The following is a 17,865-nucleotide window of genomic DNA, read 5'->3' on the forward strand; positions in this document are numbered from 1 at the left end:
GTGCATGCGGCCAGGAGTACTTGGCAGTGATCACGTCTTCTTGTTTGACCTGAGCAAATCATTCCTTCCGTCACGTGAGTTCATACATGCGAAGGCGAGTAGCTTGCAGAGGTAAAATGTAAAATAACGACAAGAACAACAGTTTCTAATCTTCGTTGGTGTAAAAACGCGCATTATTTGTTCCTTGAGGCTTGTCACGTTACCGCAGGAACCAGTCGCGAGCTCTCCGTCGTTTCTTTTTACAACCTGTATTCAACGCAATACTTCCGATGACCGCAGGAATGTCGTACAAAAATCGGCACAAGAAAATCCAAGCCTTGCTTGACTGTAAAGGACTCTTCTCTCATTCTGGCACCATCCTTGGTCGAAGAGCAATCTGTACCACTTCAGCGGTTCGATTGAAAAATCATGGATTGAAAATTATTACGAAATCAAAGAAAAACTAACAATAAGTGCGGGACTGAAGAATGAATGCTGGTTTACTGATTCTTCTAACGATAAAAGTCGATATTGAAGGATGCTATTTTTTTTAAATTCGTGTATAGAATTATCGAAGTAGTTTCGATTAAATCATGGTAATTATACGTGACTGAAAACAAGTTTTTCATGCTTTGTAATATCATTAGAAAGTTGAAAAACTGGTTGAAATTCTGTTGTATTTAGTAGATATTATTTTCAGCAAATTTGAATAACAGGAGCTACGAGAGCAATGTGAGGCAAGGTTTTGTAATTGAAACGTTCAAAGTGATTAAGCTCTGGTGTTTTAAATTTTAATGTCTTGGGCTTATTTTATCGATCATATAAATCCCCAGCAGTGGTCTGAAGAATTTTTTAAGAATAGATGTATCTAAACTGAATAAAAATGAATTCCTGTAAGCAGTGTAAAGAATCGGATCAAAAGCTTCAAGATTCAATTATTCCTAACGCTCCAATTGCAAGATCTTAATTCAATTTAATAATAAGAAGGCATCCTCTTTGCTTGCGTTATTCAAATTTGCTGAGATTCATTCTCAAAACTGAACGATAGTTACCAAATTCGAAAATTGACGCAATTCTGCGTTCTACTCAGAAATAATTTCGTTTGTTCATACAAAATTGGCCCTTCTTTTTGAATTCGAGCAAAATGGACTCAAATTTTGAAAAAAAAAATGTGTGAAGACAAACGTACGCCTTAAAAAATCGCATTGGAATGACGGTTCGAGATTGCTCTATTCCTCCATTTCCAACCGTTCTCCGAAGAACCTAATTAACCAGCTACCCGAATTCCCACGAAAAAAACAAATCTCCGTTAGCAGAGATAACCGTGACTTAATACACACCCTCCAACGAGAGCTCGGCGTGGCTGATTCGAGGACGTGATCAGGATAGGGCGAGGGACCGGGGTCAAGGGTTCACTTCCATCAACCCTAAAGTGATTCGAGGCTGGGTCGGGAAACAGGACCGCGTAAATACGCCCCGTACGGTAGTAGAGATCGTAATCTCAAGTCTCTTACGATTAAGCGAACTGCAGCTCTGCATCGGGACACTTGTGTGCCTTCGAATATAAGCGCGGGGGACGCACTAAATACTACGTAATTGATACAGGACTCCTAAAAGCCTTCCATCAAAGAGTTGCGGACCCTTTGCGCTACGCGGTAAGTTCCCGTTACAACAAGCGGCGGACGTTTAACTGGACGAATGAATGTTTTCTTCCGTACTCGAAAATTCTGACGTATATAATTCACTAATGAATTACGACGAGAATCCAGAACTCGGCATAACTTTAACGAGGTATTCTGCACTTCGGCGCATGGAAGTGGAGTGCCAATTTAAATATTGTTTGGTTTTATGGCTACTTAGAAGTTAAACCAGCCTCTTGGTAAATTTGTGATTATAGGGATGCCGGGATAGGAAATTAGCGGTAATAGCGGAGTTTGCAGTTGACCGATTTTGTATACTCTTTATTTTGTAACGAAAATAACAATCACTCGAAATGATCGCAACTCGTAAATCGCTATACTGATCGTGGGAAAACTATCATTTGTTACAATATTCAGAAAATTGTGAAAGGTAAAAGCGGAACAATCGTTATGATAAGGTTTCAATATTATTATAGTTGAAAGAAAATGTAGAACGAATGATTATTTCGAGTTTTTACAAGTTTCCAATGCCACATTTTCTGATTACTGCAACATTAAGCCTGAGGGGTTTCATATACCTGGGACGGCTAAAACTAGGGTTATGCTTGAGAATTTCTTTCGTATACAAAACTGAATTTTATTGAACAACCATTACATATCTTTTAAAGTATGACATTTTGTCCATGTTGTGTGAAAATTTGGTTGAAAAATTTTCAACGGTAAAAAAGGTACGGTTATTTTCCTGGAATGTGTTTTTGTTGTTAACTTTTGCGGTACCAGGTGTGCTTCCGCCATTTTTTACCTGATAAAATCAAATGTCTCAAAGTAAATAGATAAAACTAGTACTTATCGAACCGGAATTGAAAAATGTATAAAAAGTCCAAAACATACAAAACTTAAAAAATAGGAACTTAGATCATAAGATCCAAAGTATTAATTTCTCAATATACGAATTTACACTTTAAAATCCTGCGAAACAGCTTTTCGCATATTTTTGATTATTTGCACGAGAACTCGAAACAACGCTTAAATTTACTCGAACAATCCTGTCGAAATCCAACAATCAAATAAAATTTCAACAATCAATCCATGTCCGCTAAAAATCGTAGCGTGAGAACGGCTTATATGCAGAAAATGGCGCATGCAGAACAACCAATAAAATCTCTGCGAACGGCAAACGAAGTTAAACCGAACAAACACTGGAATCGACTGTCGCTCTGCAGGCGTCGGCTGGATATAATTCGAAAATCCAAATTAAACATCAGTTTTGCCCCGGGGGAGATGGCGTTAAAAATGCATGGATATATATAACGTAGCAGCGACGCAGGCGCACGCGACCGCAATTGAATCAAGTCGCCCTTCGTCGGCGAAGCGACAATGCGAGGAAATTGAAGAAGTAAAACGTGCCGCGTGTGAACCCTGATCCAACACTGATCACCCGCGATTTCTGCAACTGTCACGTGACACGTGTCGTCTCTGTAAATAGACAGACACCGTCGCATTATATCGTGTCTCGACCTCGTGCCTCATCAGCACCGTATTGTGTCCTTCTGTCGAGGCAAAAAAAAGGGGAAGAAAGGAGGAAAGGGAAGGACGGAAGGGCGGAAGACACCGGAAAATAGAGAAGGAGGGGAAAAACACCCCGGGATTCAAATTCGCATTCATCCCACCAACTTACGCGCCGCGTGAATCACCGTCCGAATAATCATAATTCAGGACCCGAATTCGATTTTTTCGCGTTCTCGTCAGATTTTTTGGCCCACTTGGGTAATTTTTTTTTTTCATAACAAGGCGTATCGTCAGCTCGAAAATGTTTCGAAACAAAAACACAACTAATTTTGAACAACGATTTGTATTTTTGAACTATAAAGTTGATAAAGTTGAATGTGATTTGAAATGGACCCGTGACCTGAAGAGAAAATTATTGAGTGTTGAATTTGAACTGTAAAAACATAATTATTCAGCCAAACATCGACCCTTTGAATTAATTTTAGTATTTTAAATTTTCAAATTGAGTTAGTTCATTACGAGATGTGGATATCTCTCTAAAAGTATAAGCATAGAAAATACTGGACTTTGAAACAAAAGCTTTTGCTACTTATGGTTCATTTCAAATCACTTCAAGATTGTTAAAAGCTTGGTGAATTCGTAGATTTTAGTCTACGATCGATGGCTCATTTTATCCCGAAGACTATTTTCCGTTAAGTCACGGAGACAGCTTTATTTTTCGGTAATCAATTTAATATTGTAATTTGTTGATCATAATCAATATTTGCGCAATATTGTAAAATTAATTCTTCAACGGTGACAACATGATAAGGAGAAGAATGTACCAGTAAATGCTCCTGAAAATAGTATTCTGAATAAAATGAGAATCAATTTATTAGATTTTGAACAATTGCAAAGTAATTTCAAACGATGTATCGATATTTAAGCTTTTTTGCGTGATTCTAAGTTTACGTTGTTTTGAAATTGAAACTTGCAAATATAATAATTCAATAAGAACTCAATGTAGGATTATCTCTTAATATAATTAATACAAAGTATGGATTTTTGTCCAACTAGCCAGCCTTTTTAAGGAGATTTGATCCCCCCGAAATGTATTTGCTCAGGTAATTCTATCGAATCACACATCACGAGCTAATTCGAATATAACCGGGTTATATTAAGTAATGATTTTATACCACTAATAAAGAATTCTGATAAATGTTCGTTGCATGTTTTTTAGAACATGTTTTATTTTATTGACCGTTGCAGCGTTGGTAACGAATCGTTCTTATACTCTGACGATGAGTTCATGCGGTTAGTTTAACTTCAACTATTATAGGATCTACCAGCTCTCCGAATAGAGAGTCTAAAATCTTAAACTACGAAGTTTATACGTAGATTATTATCGGAAGAAGACAAATGTAACAACAGAGTCGCGTAAGGAACAAGAAAAAGTTTGAGATACGTCCTGGATCGAGTTTCTGATTTCTTTTAGGAAGTTTTTTTTTTTCTTCATTCGTAACAAATTATAACGTACGGGTTGACATTATAGGTACCCATATCTATACTCTCAACACGGTATGCATTTTTTTTTTAAATTCTTTTCAACTTTTCTTTTACTTTTCATCCATCTTTCGGTGAAGCGAAGAGTGCAGTAAATTGATGTGGTTATAATTTACGAGGGCTTGCCGGGTAGTCATTGAATTTTAAAGCCACGATAAATTAACGCGATAATCACAGACGGCTGATGTTGAAAAGATAACACTACATGTAGAGCTGTCGGATTTTATAAACGGTGGAATAATTAAGTCATGTAGTATATTTAGTACTTGCGCCGTTTGCTGTGTCTTTTTTCAAACCTTTACGTACGAATGCAGACTCATGAGCGATGCAGCATGGCGTTCGACACTTTCCATCTATACAGCTGTATTGATTGTAAAAGTATTTTTTTTTATTTTGTGTTTTTTATTAATCATTTATAATGTTAAATTGCTCTTTGGAATATTAATTTTCATGGAATATTCTGCAAGTTGTTGAATAAAAAAATTTTAGAAATCAACATTTTGTTACTTGAATCAGAATATTACATTGGAAAAAATTGAAATTGTTGAGTAAAATTGTTTGTCTTCGATTTTCATGTTTTTAGGATCATCCGACTTCTTTTCGCCAGATCGCAAAACACTCGGAGTATCTCATAAAACAAGACATTACGAGTAAGATCTATTAAACTGATGGTTGTTTCTTTTTGTTTGCTTCAATTGCATTTTTGCAACAGACTAGTATCTCGATTCTTAGTATATAAATCTTAACAGTATACATATCAGCCGTATTTTCAACTATAACATTTCTTCACCATTTCCGTAAAATAATGGTATAACAAAAACGGAAGCCAAAAATAAAGGCAATTTCAATCAAAAATTGGTTCTAAATTAAGCCAAATAAATTGCCATGAAGTAAGAAAACTTTCTCTCGTCTATCGAAGTCACACAGAAGGTGAAAGAAAAAAAGATAAAGAAAAAAAAAAAACATTCAAGCAGCTTATCACACGAGAAAAAAACTGTCGCTTCACAAGGGTTCAATTTATAACCTTTCCACAATTTACGATTGCGTTATAAGTGTAAGCGGCTAGACGATCAGTGCTAATAAATTTAAAACAAATGATAACAGGCGTACATATATACATATAGACACACGTGTACAATTGTACATATGTACGTACATCTCAGTTATTAAACTGGCTCGTTTCTCGACGTACGGCGTTTCGTTATTCGGGCCTCTCGGCTGTAGACGGATATTTTGGGGCCGTTTTAAGGGGAGCGGACACTGGGCCTAATAACAGGGTGCCGAGAGCTAAACAAACATACACGCCCACGGCTGCGTCTCTCGTCAAAGGAATAAAACTAAAATGAGGAGAAAAAAGAAACGAAAAAGTTTGAGAGAGAAGCTGAAGAGGGGGGATGAAAAAATAACGGTACATGTTTCGATGATCCGCCAGAGGCGTACAGGTAGCTTTGGTGAACGAAGAGGAAGACGATGAACAAGAAACAATTTAGAAAAAATATTCTACCCAAGATTTATCTAAGAGATAGATTTTCAACGTTACACCGCGTCTGGCGCCGCTTCATCCCGAGCTGAAGTCGAGTGTTCCATCACTTAAGTGTCTGCAGCCCGCGGAGCTGCTTGGGCTTGAAGTTTATTCGTTACTCGCCGATAACTGAGAGCCCCGAGAATTTTTCGAGTCCTAGAGATTGCTCGAATGGCATTAGCCTCGATGTATTACCACTGAGAAACCTGTAAATACTTAAAATCCGTAAAATAGTAACGCGCCGAAAGTTTTTTGGTTTCATTGCTCGGTGAAAGGCCAAATTTCACGGATGGAAATCGACGAGAGGAAAGGATATTGCATTCATTTTTCTCGTTTCGATCGAATTCTTGATGATTAAATTTATTTTAGACCGATTAGGATGAACGCGTTGCACGGAACTACTTCGATTATGATTTAAAGTTACATGCTTACGGTGAAATCGTTTTGTCGGAGTAATTCTGTTTAGCGAATTTTTTTCACCACTGAGCATTACCATCTTCCGACTTATTTATTCGCCATAAAAAAGAGTTTAAATTACCGAATACTAAAAGCGATTAATTATTCTTTTTCCCTCATTAATAATATTGCAATAAATCGAGTCGAAATTGAATTGCGAACCGTCAATATATTTCGAATATTTCACAAATTGTGGATGTTATTCTCCGTTTTGGTTGAATCCAAACTAAAATACCTGTAAGTTTTTTCTTCATCGTGTAGGTAGGTACTTGCTAATTTTAAATAGTGAATAAATAACGAAGAGATAATCGAGGTTGATAACTATCGTAATTCTATTGAGCTTTTTTATTCCGCTTTCACTTGAAAAACTTTATGCAAGCGCACAGCAAAAAAGAAATCCTGAAAGAACCTTAAAAGCTGGCTTGGGGAGATCAATTATTTTAAAAATTGTTACTACTCAACCATATTGCATAATACAGAGATGATCCTGTAAGCATTTTGTAAATCATCGAGTGCTCCAAAAAAATGAAATGAGAACTTTCAGCCACTTAAAACTATTAAAGATGAATTTTTATATAAACTTGAAATTCGAACTTAATGATCTACGAATTTCACTCAATAGGCTCTTTAACGCTGAGTATAATTCTCCGCAATGTGCTTCCAGAATTATGTCCATGTCATCGATTAGTGCGGCTGATTGATATCAATTTTAAAAAATTCCATTCAACTTCCCCCATGTAATTTAAACGGTGAACCTTTAAATTCCGAGATTGTCCCTTAAACACTGGGTTCGGGAAATATATTCGGTGAAAATCAGCGTCAAGTTTATTCGACGATGAGGTAAATGCGTCGATGCTGCAGTGAAAAGTCGTCGGCAGTCACCCGATTGAAAGCAATAACATGCCGGGGAACGGCCCCCGTCTTACATCAGTCAAAACATACGTGACTTTAGCTTGGCGAGACCTTTACTACCTTGTAACGTTGAGTCAACGCTCCGCAAGCACTCCGGCTTGGACGTTGCAGACACACAATACCTAAATACCGACGTGATTAGATCCTCTTGCACTCAGCTTGATACCGATACGCTTGCGATTGTGGATTGAGGTGGGCATTTTACTCTGACGACAATCGGATGTGCTGCTTCGGTCTTTGATAAGTATGAAATTGTACTCTGAAGTTACTTTTTCATCAACGTGAAAAACGATTCTTCGGTGGAGGATTATCAGCCTTAAGTTATTTTAACCGGAGGTTAACTAGATTCTGGTAATCCGGTGTACCTCATGCGTGAAACTTTTGAGATTACGTACGTCGGTTGGAGGATTTTGAGGAACCGTTAAAATCGCCAGTACCGTGTGAAATCTCCAGGGGTTACGGAAATTTTTTTGAAATAATGGAGAATTTTTTGATACTATAGTGAAATCCACCGGAACATCACAAGACCTATTAAAATTTTTTGATGTATTGAAAAAACTCTTGAAAATCGAAATATTTTAGAAGTCTAGCAAAACTTTGTGTAAATTCGTCAAATTCTTTGAAAACAAGCTTTAATTTGTTGTGAATCTCTGAGATCAGGTTAATTTATTTGCAATCGACGGAAGCTTAAAAATTTAAATGACTGAATCCCATACATTTTTTAATAAGCTGCCAATACTTGTTGAAGTTCATTTAAATTTTTAACAGTGCTCATCAACACTCTTAACCCTCTAAGAACTAACGAATTTTTCAATAAAACTATTACGCGATCTTTCGAAATTTCGACACTTCAAATACGTCAAAGTTTAGAAAATCCTTTTAAATCTTGGAACCGTCTGTACGTTCTAATTAGAAGTTGATCATTGTGTAGCCTCCAAATTTGGAAACCCTTTTAGTCAAGCATGTACAAAGTAGTTTACTATATGTTTTCTAACGATCTCAAACACGCGTTCGATGTGTGAAAAGCATGCAAACACATCGATGAGTGTGCCTATGTATATAAGACGTAAAGAATTTCTCACTTCGAATTCTGAAAATTGACTTGAAGGTTCGAGACTGAAAAAAATGTCGTACATGAATATTGTCAGAATATTTTCGTAAAATGAGTATCGTTATTATACAATAAAGATTTTTTTATTGTAATACAGCACATACCAGACTTTCTGGCTTCGGTTACAAAGCTTATTAGAAGAATTTTTCTCTCAAGGTGTACAATTTCACGGCGGTACTCGACGAAAAGTTTCTCATACCTATGAACATGATTTTTTGAAAAACGATCATCCACGACACTTGATATCGACTTGGATCGAAAGATCTTTATACGTACTCTGCGTCACGGCTTCCCTTGAAACATGGCACAATATTCCGATTCGTCTGTACCCTGTTTGTATCACGGCGATAGGTTTTCGGTGCGTGGCCTTTCCAAATCGCGCAGTTAAAATTCCGAGAGTCGTAGGTGAGCGTAGTCGCAGGTGATAAATTCACGCTCTATACGATGTCTATAAAACCATGGACCGCCTGATAGATCGAGCGTGGAGGCACGGATAGAGGGAGATTCCTCCATGCGACTCGTGTCGTGTACGCAGACTCGTAACGCTGGAAAGAGGCAGCGCATCGTAGAAGGTTTTGAGTAAAAAGATGCGAGATAGATGACGAGGCGAGCGAGTCTGGTTTGTGGGCACAGCGCTGCCTGCAGCCCACAATTATGATAATGGGTACCGTCGTCTTGTTAGCCCAACATGCTCTCTTCTCTCCCTCTCTCCCCCCCCACTCCGCTGCTTCGTTCGATAACTATATGTATACACACACTCTCGCTGTTTTTTTCCACTCCCTCTTTTTTTCTATTTATCCCAGTTGTCGGCGGGTATCCTCTCGTCCTTTTTCCTCCGCCTTGAATCGCATCCAGGGTCACGCAGGTTCAACCAAAGCGGGGTGAGCCAACAATACGAGAACCCGCCGAGCGGGCGTATGGTACCATATGAATACATGTATCCCCCGTAGGAATATGTCTATATGCACACGTCTCTCGCGTGTATGTCAACAACAAGTAGCACCGACGGGGTTGCATACTATTTGGGGAAAAGTTGTGTGCATAACACACACTGGACGCTCGCCGTATCCCGGCATCTCTTGCGTTTCGTGATCTTCGGGGTTTCTTTGCCGAATTACAGATGAGAGCTTCTCGTTAGTATTTCTTTTAATCTATATTCAAGCTTCCTTCGCGTCTGCCGCGCTGTTCTGTGATTCGCCGGTGCCGAATGTCGTCACGCTGGTGGCACACCTCGCGGTCATTTGCAGCATCAAATTCAACGGTTTATTTGACATTCGGTCGCTCACCTTGACAACGTGCGGAAGAATTAAGTTGGCTGTGCTAAAATTTGTGATTGGTCTAGGTAAAATAGATCCACTAAAAGAATTTGCATGCGTGGCTAGTCTCACGATTTGTTCTTTCGAATGTCTTCGAAAAATAAAAGTTCAAAAAGAACTACTTTTTTATGAATTTTTTTTTTTTAACCTACGTGCCTTACTAGCGGGAGGGGGAGGGGGGAGGGTCATTCAAAAGTGATCGAAATTAAGCTGCGTAGTTTATGGACAGCACCTAATGTACAAATAACATTCCGGAAGTGTTTGATATTATATTAGGATCCCTGTGTAACGCATCATGTTTTATTTGAAGGATTTAATGGCTGATTATGTTTGTGAATATACTTGATGCCGAAGCAAGTATAAAGTGTCTTTGGAACGAATTTTTGTCTCGCCGTAAGCATCGCTGTACACGTTTATCTCGATTTAAAAGGCAAGACGTTGAGTGGCTGGTGCAGGAAAACTTCTTAAGCAATGTAATATATATATATCTATATAGTATAATATGCCTCATGATCATACTTAAAGTTTACCCGTCATTTAAGTTGTTAAAGTGCCGTAAATTTCTCTCAGAAAAATTATAAGAAAACTTAGACCGATGGTTTGAAAGCTTCGCAAGGTTTTGAAGAAAACAAATGAAAGATGAGAGAATAAATTTGAGAAATGCACAAATATAGGATATATCCAATGTTCGGAATACTCTATTTCTCATCAATTGCAGTGCTGAGATTTCCGAAAAGATGAAACGTTTGATGAATTAATTTCCAACTAAAATTATTTGCTGCACCGTACAATAGTAGTTGTTTCTTATTTCTACACGTATATTGAGGTGACGTTCGTTTCAACCTGACGGAATATCATTCAGCTGAAGAGAGTGAAAATTCCTTCAACTAGTTCCTATGGATTAAAAGGGCAAACTGAACCATTGAGGCCCGGGTCAAGCATAAAAGAAGATGAAACTGCAAGCTCATCAGAAAACTGTAAGTCTCGATAGAGAGATAGCGTTCTCATTTGTCGTTTCCGGAAATTTGCGGAATGGGTGAGTAATTCCGCAGGGGCGTCGCGTCGCGTCGCGTCGGGGTGTCTCAGCGATAATTACAGACGCTGCAATCAAGGCGGATTGTCACCTTGTAAAGAGACGCGATAACGGCGCAGGCTACCTTCACAAAAACTTTGGTGGGCTCTGCGGCTGCTGTAGATCCTCGGTGCGCCAAAGACGGAAGAAGCGCCGCGGCCGCGGCTCGATCTCGCGTTAAATCCGCCGCGGTAGGTGCGGCTCGGTTAAACTCCGCGGCAGTAGCCGTAGATATACCGCTGTTTGCCCAGATTAGGCCCGACAAAGGAGCTCGTTCTTACGCGCGCCGCCATGTTAACTCAGTCTTGATTTAACCGAAGCGGCTCTCTGCATTTGCTCGAGATTAAGAAAAGCCTCCTATCTCTGGGGCCTTGTTTATGTTACCCTCTGAAAAAATTCAAAACGTCACGCGGCGCGGCTCGTAATCTTCGAAGGGGCGCGGGGAAAGCTCGCAAGTCTCGTATCGTCGCCACGGTATGAAAGAAACGAGCCTCTCTCTTTCCCTGCTGTTTTAAATGTCAAGGGGGTATATATACGAGTATGCGGATGAAAAGGTGGATGAATTTTGGGAATTTATATCTTCACGGCCAATCCTTCGGGCTTCGTTTTATTCGGAAGTATTCTGTAGAGCAAGCTTCGTTTGCCTATTTTTGTAGTACAACAAATTAATCTGAAACATTGTTATTGACAATAGCGTCAACTATTTCTCTTGGTCGGATATTTTGCGATGCCCGTAATACCGCGAAATGACTGAACGGAATAAATTAAACGTAAAGATAGTATTCTTGGATATTTCATCTTCTACGGCATCAGTTTGGAGCTAAGCTTGGATTTTTCGGACAAAGCTTGCAAGTTTCTTTTATATTCGACATAAAAATGTAACAATTTAAAAAAGGAATCGTGAGAGAGAGGATAGAACGACCAGGAATACTGTCTCCTGATTCAAAGTAAATCAACTAAGCCGTTTTTGAGATACCACGGACATTATACGAGATTAAAAGTCAGAACGGACAAGGCACACAGTTTTTTTTTCACGATTACTGTCATACAGTCTGCAATTATGTTTCCTATAACAAATATTCAAGAAGTTGGCGAAAAAAATGGATTAGCGGCAAAAAATTCGCTAATGCATACCTCGTTGAAGCTGCTAAACGCACCTCGTGCATATGGATGTACGAAAGTAAAAACTGCCTTTGCATTCGATAGGCGTAGCTGTTGGGGAACGGAGTAAAGGGATGGTGGCTGTTAGGCGTCCGGGTGGTCTGTGAAATCAGCACGAGGCGAGGGGGGAAGAGGGTGAAAATCTTTTATTTTTCAAATAGGCTGTACCCATGCCGTCTGATCTGACGAAGAGATATATGGGTAAAGGGAACAAAGACGCGAGATGAAATTATAAGTTATAAGTATGGAGTCGACGAGTCGTCGTCCTCGTCGTTCCGTATTTTCAGCACGACCTTAACAGTTTTCAATTAGCTGCAAATTTGCGAAACAAGTTTCAGACCGGGCGATTACTTCGCAGTCCTTAACTTATCCTCTCCAAGAGAAGAGATCTCGTCGTGCAGTTTCCCCTCCGGCTCACTCACGATGTGCACCGAAGTAGGTATACGGTGCAACGGTGCGCTGATCACGCCGTCAGGTAATTTCTTCCTTGATGAAAAAAAGGGATCAAGAAATGATAAAGCAGGCCTCCGTCCGCCCGACGGAACGTGACGTCGAAAATGGACGAGGCGCAAAGGGGGAGGGGGGGTACATCTTGGACGGTCTAAAATCATACCTATTTTTAGGAGTTTTTTTTTTTAAAGCAAATGAAACCACTTAGAGCAATTTGAGTAGAATGGCTTTATTATTTATAGTTTGAAGAATATTTTAGATTTTTTTTCATTGAAATTAATAACAAAATGGCGGCATGCGTAACTTCTCGGGTGCTAACTTCTCACCTGGACGGCAGCCTTCTTGATCGGGCACGAATTACCAGACGTAGGCAATGGTATTACACCATCCACGCGGCTGCAGTGGAGCAATGAAAACGAGAGCCCCGAGGGCTGAAAGTTACGGTATCACGGATTACATTTTTGACTCCTCAGCTGCAGTAGCAGGGGCTCGATGATCTCCTCTATCACGTATCTGTTGCACAAAGCCATAACAGCCCAAGACCCTTCGGTGCACCGCGAGATTATCAATCCACTTGAGAAGACGTCACCTTGCCTCTCCGATTCGCAACGGCTGATACATTTCATTTCATGCCATTCACTGCCTGTCGACCTGCTGTTCGGACAAGTGAGAAGAAGAACTTGAGAGGATACGTATAGGTGTGTGATACCGTGAAATTGGATGACTGTCTTTGACGGACTGGAGTGTTGTACTCGGGAGAATTTTTCTGATAACGTACTTACCGCGCGGCTTTTCGCTCATATAATAATAATACTATCGAATGGTAGGTCCTTGTAAAGGAAACGTGCTTTACGTTAGGTATATTATAATTGCGTCTATGTAATCGTCTGCGTTAAAAATATTCCATGAACGTGTCTTTGTCCGAAGAGTTATGCAATTTGAGCGTTTAGTGAAGAAATTTAACTGCGTGTAACGTAACTTCATCTGGAACAATCGAATTACGAGTTAAAACTAGAGGATCTTGGAGGATGGAATGGGAAAACACTAATTGTTAGTTACTTTGACTATTCAAGCTTGTTTAACAATTGGAATATAATCCCATTCTAATTCAGCTTTATCGCATCGTATATCAGAGCAATAAATTTTCTACTACCTGTAATTATTCGTGAGAAAATTTTTTTGTAATGTAACGATCATAATTTAAAGGGTATCGATTTTGCTGGTGTAACAACCCGCGTTTACAAATGACCAAATTTAAGCCCATTTTGGGGGATTGCTGGAAGATCTTGATGCACCGCCATGCTGCAAGGTTGTTTTTAGTAATGACCACCAACGTTCCATCGTTCATTACTTATGCGACGGTCTCTCCGCATGCATCGTATACTTAAGTGTAACGCTCGGCGCATCGACATAATCGCATCCCTGGCCACACAGACTGGCACATAAATATATCAAACGAGGATCTTGGCACGGTAATCGACGATCACAAGAATCGTACGAAGAAAGAATGAATCGAGGACGATCCCCGGATTGATCGGAAACGCCTTTGGAGTAGTCGTCGGCTTGTTGGGATGTGGATGCGATGCTGGAAGTGAATCGAAGTGAAGTGGGATGCACTCTGTCCGAAGTTCGTAGGAGAAGGACTGTGGTTTGTTACCAATCGGACGCGCCAAGCCGGCTCTAAATGGGAATCCAATTTTATGGACTTCATTTTTTTGGCCGTTGATCAGTAACGCCGATTCGCCACAGCTGGCGATACCACTGCGACAAGTGTTGAAACTATCTTCCCTTATCCTATTCTCTGATCCGTCGCAAACGGACTCTCGGGCGAGAGAGGAGTTAGAGCGAGACCGAGAAGTTGTTACTCCACTATTGTCGGCAAGAAAATCTCATTTTATCCTTACAATGAAACTACTGCAGTCTCCTCGCTGGCGAGCCTTCCGTGGATGAATGAATGAATGTTTCCTTCAATAACGCGAATCAAGTTGTACGTATACAGATGCGTGTTCCACACGCGTTAATAGGACTTGGCACTCAGAAGTTGGATATAATTTGTCCTTTACAGCTCGATGTTATGTCCAGTCTTACAACATTCGATGAAAATTATATCCACGCTTTGTATTAATTGTTTCAACTCTCTGAAGTGATTTTAAGATACATTGTATTAAAAATACCACACTTTCTATCAATACAATGCACTCATGGATCACTGTACCAACAGTAACGTTGCACATGTGCGTACAGTGGGTCAGAGGCGTTTCCTATCATCGGAGAATGGATAACCCTTTGAACCCAGTGCATGTTTTCTTCAAGATGTTTTATTCCTATCTTTTTTTTTCCTTTTCAATGGACGACGCCGCGGAGGAAAGAAGAGTATAAGGTTCAAGCACACGTATGTCTACGCCAACGCATTGCTTACTTTCGGTTGTCGAGCTCGTATAATGACTCACATACTTGGATATAATATGCATACGAGGATGAAAAATAGAGGAGTTCAGCTAGAAGAAACGCTTGCGTTGTATGGCACAAGGCATTTAAAGATTCCTAGGCTATCCCCAAGTCGGAACCCGAAGGAGAAACATCAAAATTTAACGTGATCCGAATTTTAGATCTCCGTGCTGTTCCAACAGAATAGAAAATATCAGGCATCGTGATTTATGCCCTAAACTTGAATAAGAATCCTTAATACGGAAATGTGAGGTACTAATGTAAAGCGAACGAAATTACAGTTGGAGAAAAATTTACTAACTGGGCATACAGTAGCCTACGCTACGTTTGTGAATAGTTTCGTTCGTTCGGTTCGATGTAAATTCAAGTGTTTTTCATGCTATGTTTCTACTGCTGTTTACAAAAATAGTCATATTTAAGTAAACTGTTGGGACAGTGGCTAACTGTAAATTGGGCCTCAACAATTGTGCCTTGTTTTCGGTAAGATACTTGTTACGCTCAAAAAACGTATGAATGAATATCACTAAGTTCTCAACTTTTTTGAAGTCACCGACCATATGACGTGCTATCATTTGAATTGCAAAAGATAGCTTCAAGCAACTGGTAGAAAATAAGTCGTGTATGTCAAGACCTAAATCACAAGCAATAACTTCCAACGTGACACCGCCGTTCGTATACATTTGAAATTTTATTTCGCCTCTACGGTTATTCCAACTACTGGCAACTTGTCAAGCGCTATTGGACGCCAAATAAAACGATGGTAAAATTCGGCCGAGATTATGATTTAGCATCAAATATTTTACAGAACTCGCCATAGAGTATAAAGCGAAATAATGCTATCTACCGTTTCGAGCACACGCTCAATTGTCCGTCTTTATACGATTATAATCGGATAGTGAAACTTTACATGAGACGTTTAAAGGAGTGTTCTGGTCGATTTCTAAGTGTCGTAGGCCTTTTTTGCGTTTAAGATACACGGACGTTGATATTTGGTGATACATACGACAATGTTGCAATCGACCAGGGCACCCCCTTAAAAAGGTACCAAATATGAAACACGTATCTATTTTTAAATCGGTTGAATCCTTGTTCCAATTTATTTCCTCCCCCCAAGGAAACTCAATACCATCAGTTAAAGGCGATTGGCAGGTTAACGTTAAAGCGAACTAAAAGATTTTGAATGAAAAAATCGTCGACTACCATGACTCGTATTTTATTTTGATTATACAACTTTTGCAATGAAAATTTCTTAGCGTCTTTTACCCTTGATATGATAATTCATTAATCCCCTTCAATCATGATATTTAACTTTAATAAAACCAAAATTTCTTGGATATAAGGATATACGCGTTTAATTTTGGGAACCCTTCACCCGCCTACAAAAGCCTTAATCGATTTCAAGATGGACACTCGAGTACTTTGAAAAAAAAAAATTTTTGAGCTACAAAACATAATTTTGTATTTTACAAGCAATCAAATTTGATTGATATTGTAATATCCTGCTGTGCTCGCTCCAATATTTCATTTGTGCTTGATTATTTTCGATTTTTCTGTTACGTGCGCTTTCGAAATTTTTTTATTCAAGGACCGAAGGATGGACCCCCTCGTGAGAATTATTTTTTCAACGATGGCAAGGGCGGCGACGCGACGTTTCTAGGGACGAGAAATTGCTCCGAAGTAAGCACGAACAGACCGTAAGAGCAGAGCTTTGCTGACTTACGGCGAATGCACCATGGCACAGCGGGTGCTGCCGGGTCGTTCGGGTCTCTTCGGCCGCGTTCGGGCGTCGTCGTCATCAGCGGCGAAACGCGAGGCCAGCGTGAGCGGGCGAAGCCGATGGCTGAGCAGACAACTGGTTGTGAGTAGTAGAGTCGGAGCATCGCGATCGTTCGCGTCGTCGAATATAAAGCGTCGAACAGCATTCGATCTTTGAGAGAAAAACGCGGGTTCCAAAAGACACCGAAACCGGGGAAATTCGCGACGACGAATTCACCGAGGGTAGTAAAAAGCCCCGCGAGCATTCTCGTCGGCCAATATTCACTATTATCGACGAATTTCTACATCGCTCCGAGCTGTCAAACGCTCGGTTTATTTTCGGAGCTATTCTCGGCGGCTGCATTCGAGACACTCTTCATTCCCGATCGGAAAACTCGTGCAAATTTCATGTCAACACCCAACGAGCGAAAGGGGGATAGAGAGAGCTTGCGGCTGTTACGAGTGCGGGAATAACGCGCGAAATTTGAATCGCCGAACGGAAACGGTTCTGTTTTTGTTTTCGTTGTTGTTGGTCTTGTGCTTCACTCTGGACTCTGAAATTTCTTCCGCCATCCGAACGTGACAATTGACAAGTGTGTTTTAACCGCTTAATAATATGTAATGATTCCCTCGTCAACCCGGGTCGACTCCAGGGTTTTTTTCGGTTTTTAAAACTGTCCGATTTCGAGATGGTTTCCACGCTCTTCAAACTTGCAATTTGCTTCCTGATCCTTCGCCAAGGCGCGGGCAACTTCAACTTGTTCCTGAGCCAGGCAGAGGTTCGAAAACTAATGGGTAAGCCGATTTACTATTACTCTGGACGATCTGATTCTAATCTAGTTTAAACGCAAGTAAAAAAAGTTGTCATGAAATGAAAGCCATTCAAAATTGTTTCACACGTTCGTTCCATCGCGAATTCGTCTGCTTTACACAGCGAAATCAAATCTGATGATTTGTTTACTGCTTTTGGAGCTAATTTTACGGATAAAATT

General features: G+C 39.9%; 1 protein-coding gene across 2 annotated transcripts in view; it reads left to right on the forward strand.

Annotated features, from left to right (window-relative positions):
• Nucleotides 1-16,964: 16,964 nt before the first annotated feature.
• Nucleotides 16,965-17,865, forward strand: part of dnt (tyrosine-protein kinase Dnt) — a 31,662-nt gene continuing 30,761 nt past the window's right edge. For both annotated transcript variants that reach the window (XM_046623911.2, XM_046623912.2), the window contains exon 1: nt 16,965-17,668. In XM_046623911.2, the coding sequence (XP_046479867.1) occupies nt 17,563-17,668 (106 nt within the window). In that variant the 5' untranslated portion in view covers nt 16,965-17,562. The remainder of the gene's footprint in view (nt 17,669-17,865) is intronic.

This window comes from Neodiprion pinetum, chromosome 4 (genome assembly GCF_021155775.2).
Source record: "Neodiprion pinetum isolate iyNeoPine1 chromosome 4, iyNeoPine1.2, whole genome shotgun sequence".
In the NCBI taxonomy this organism is placed as follows: Eukaryota; Metazoa; Arthropoda; class Insecta; order Hymenoptera; family Diprionidae; genus Neodiprion; species Neodiprion pinetum.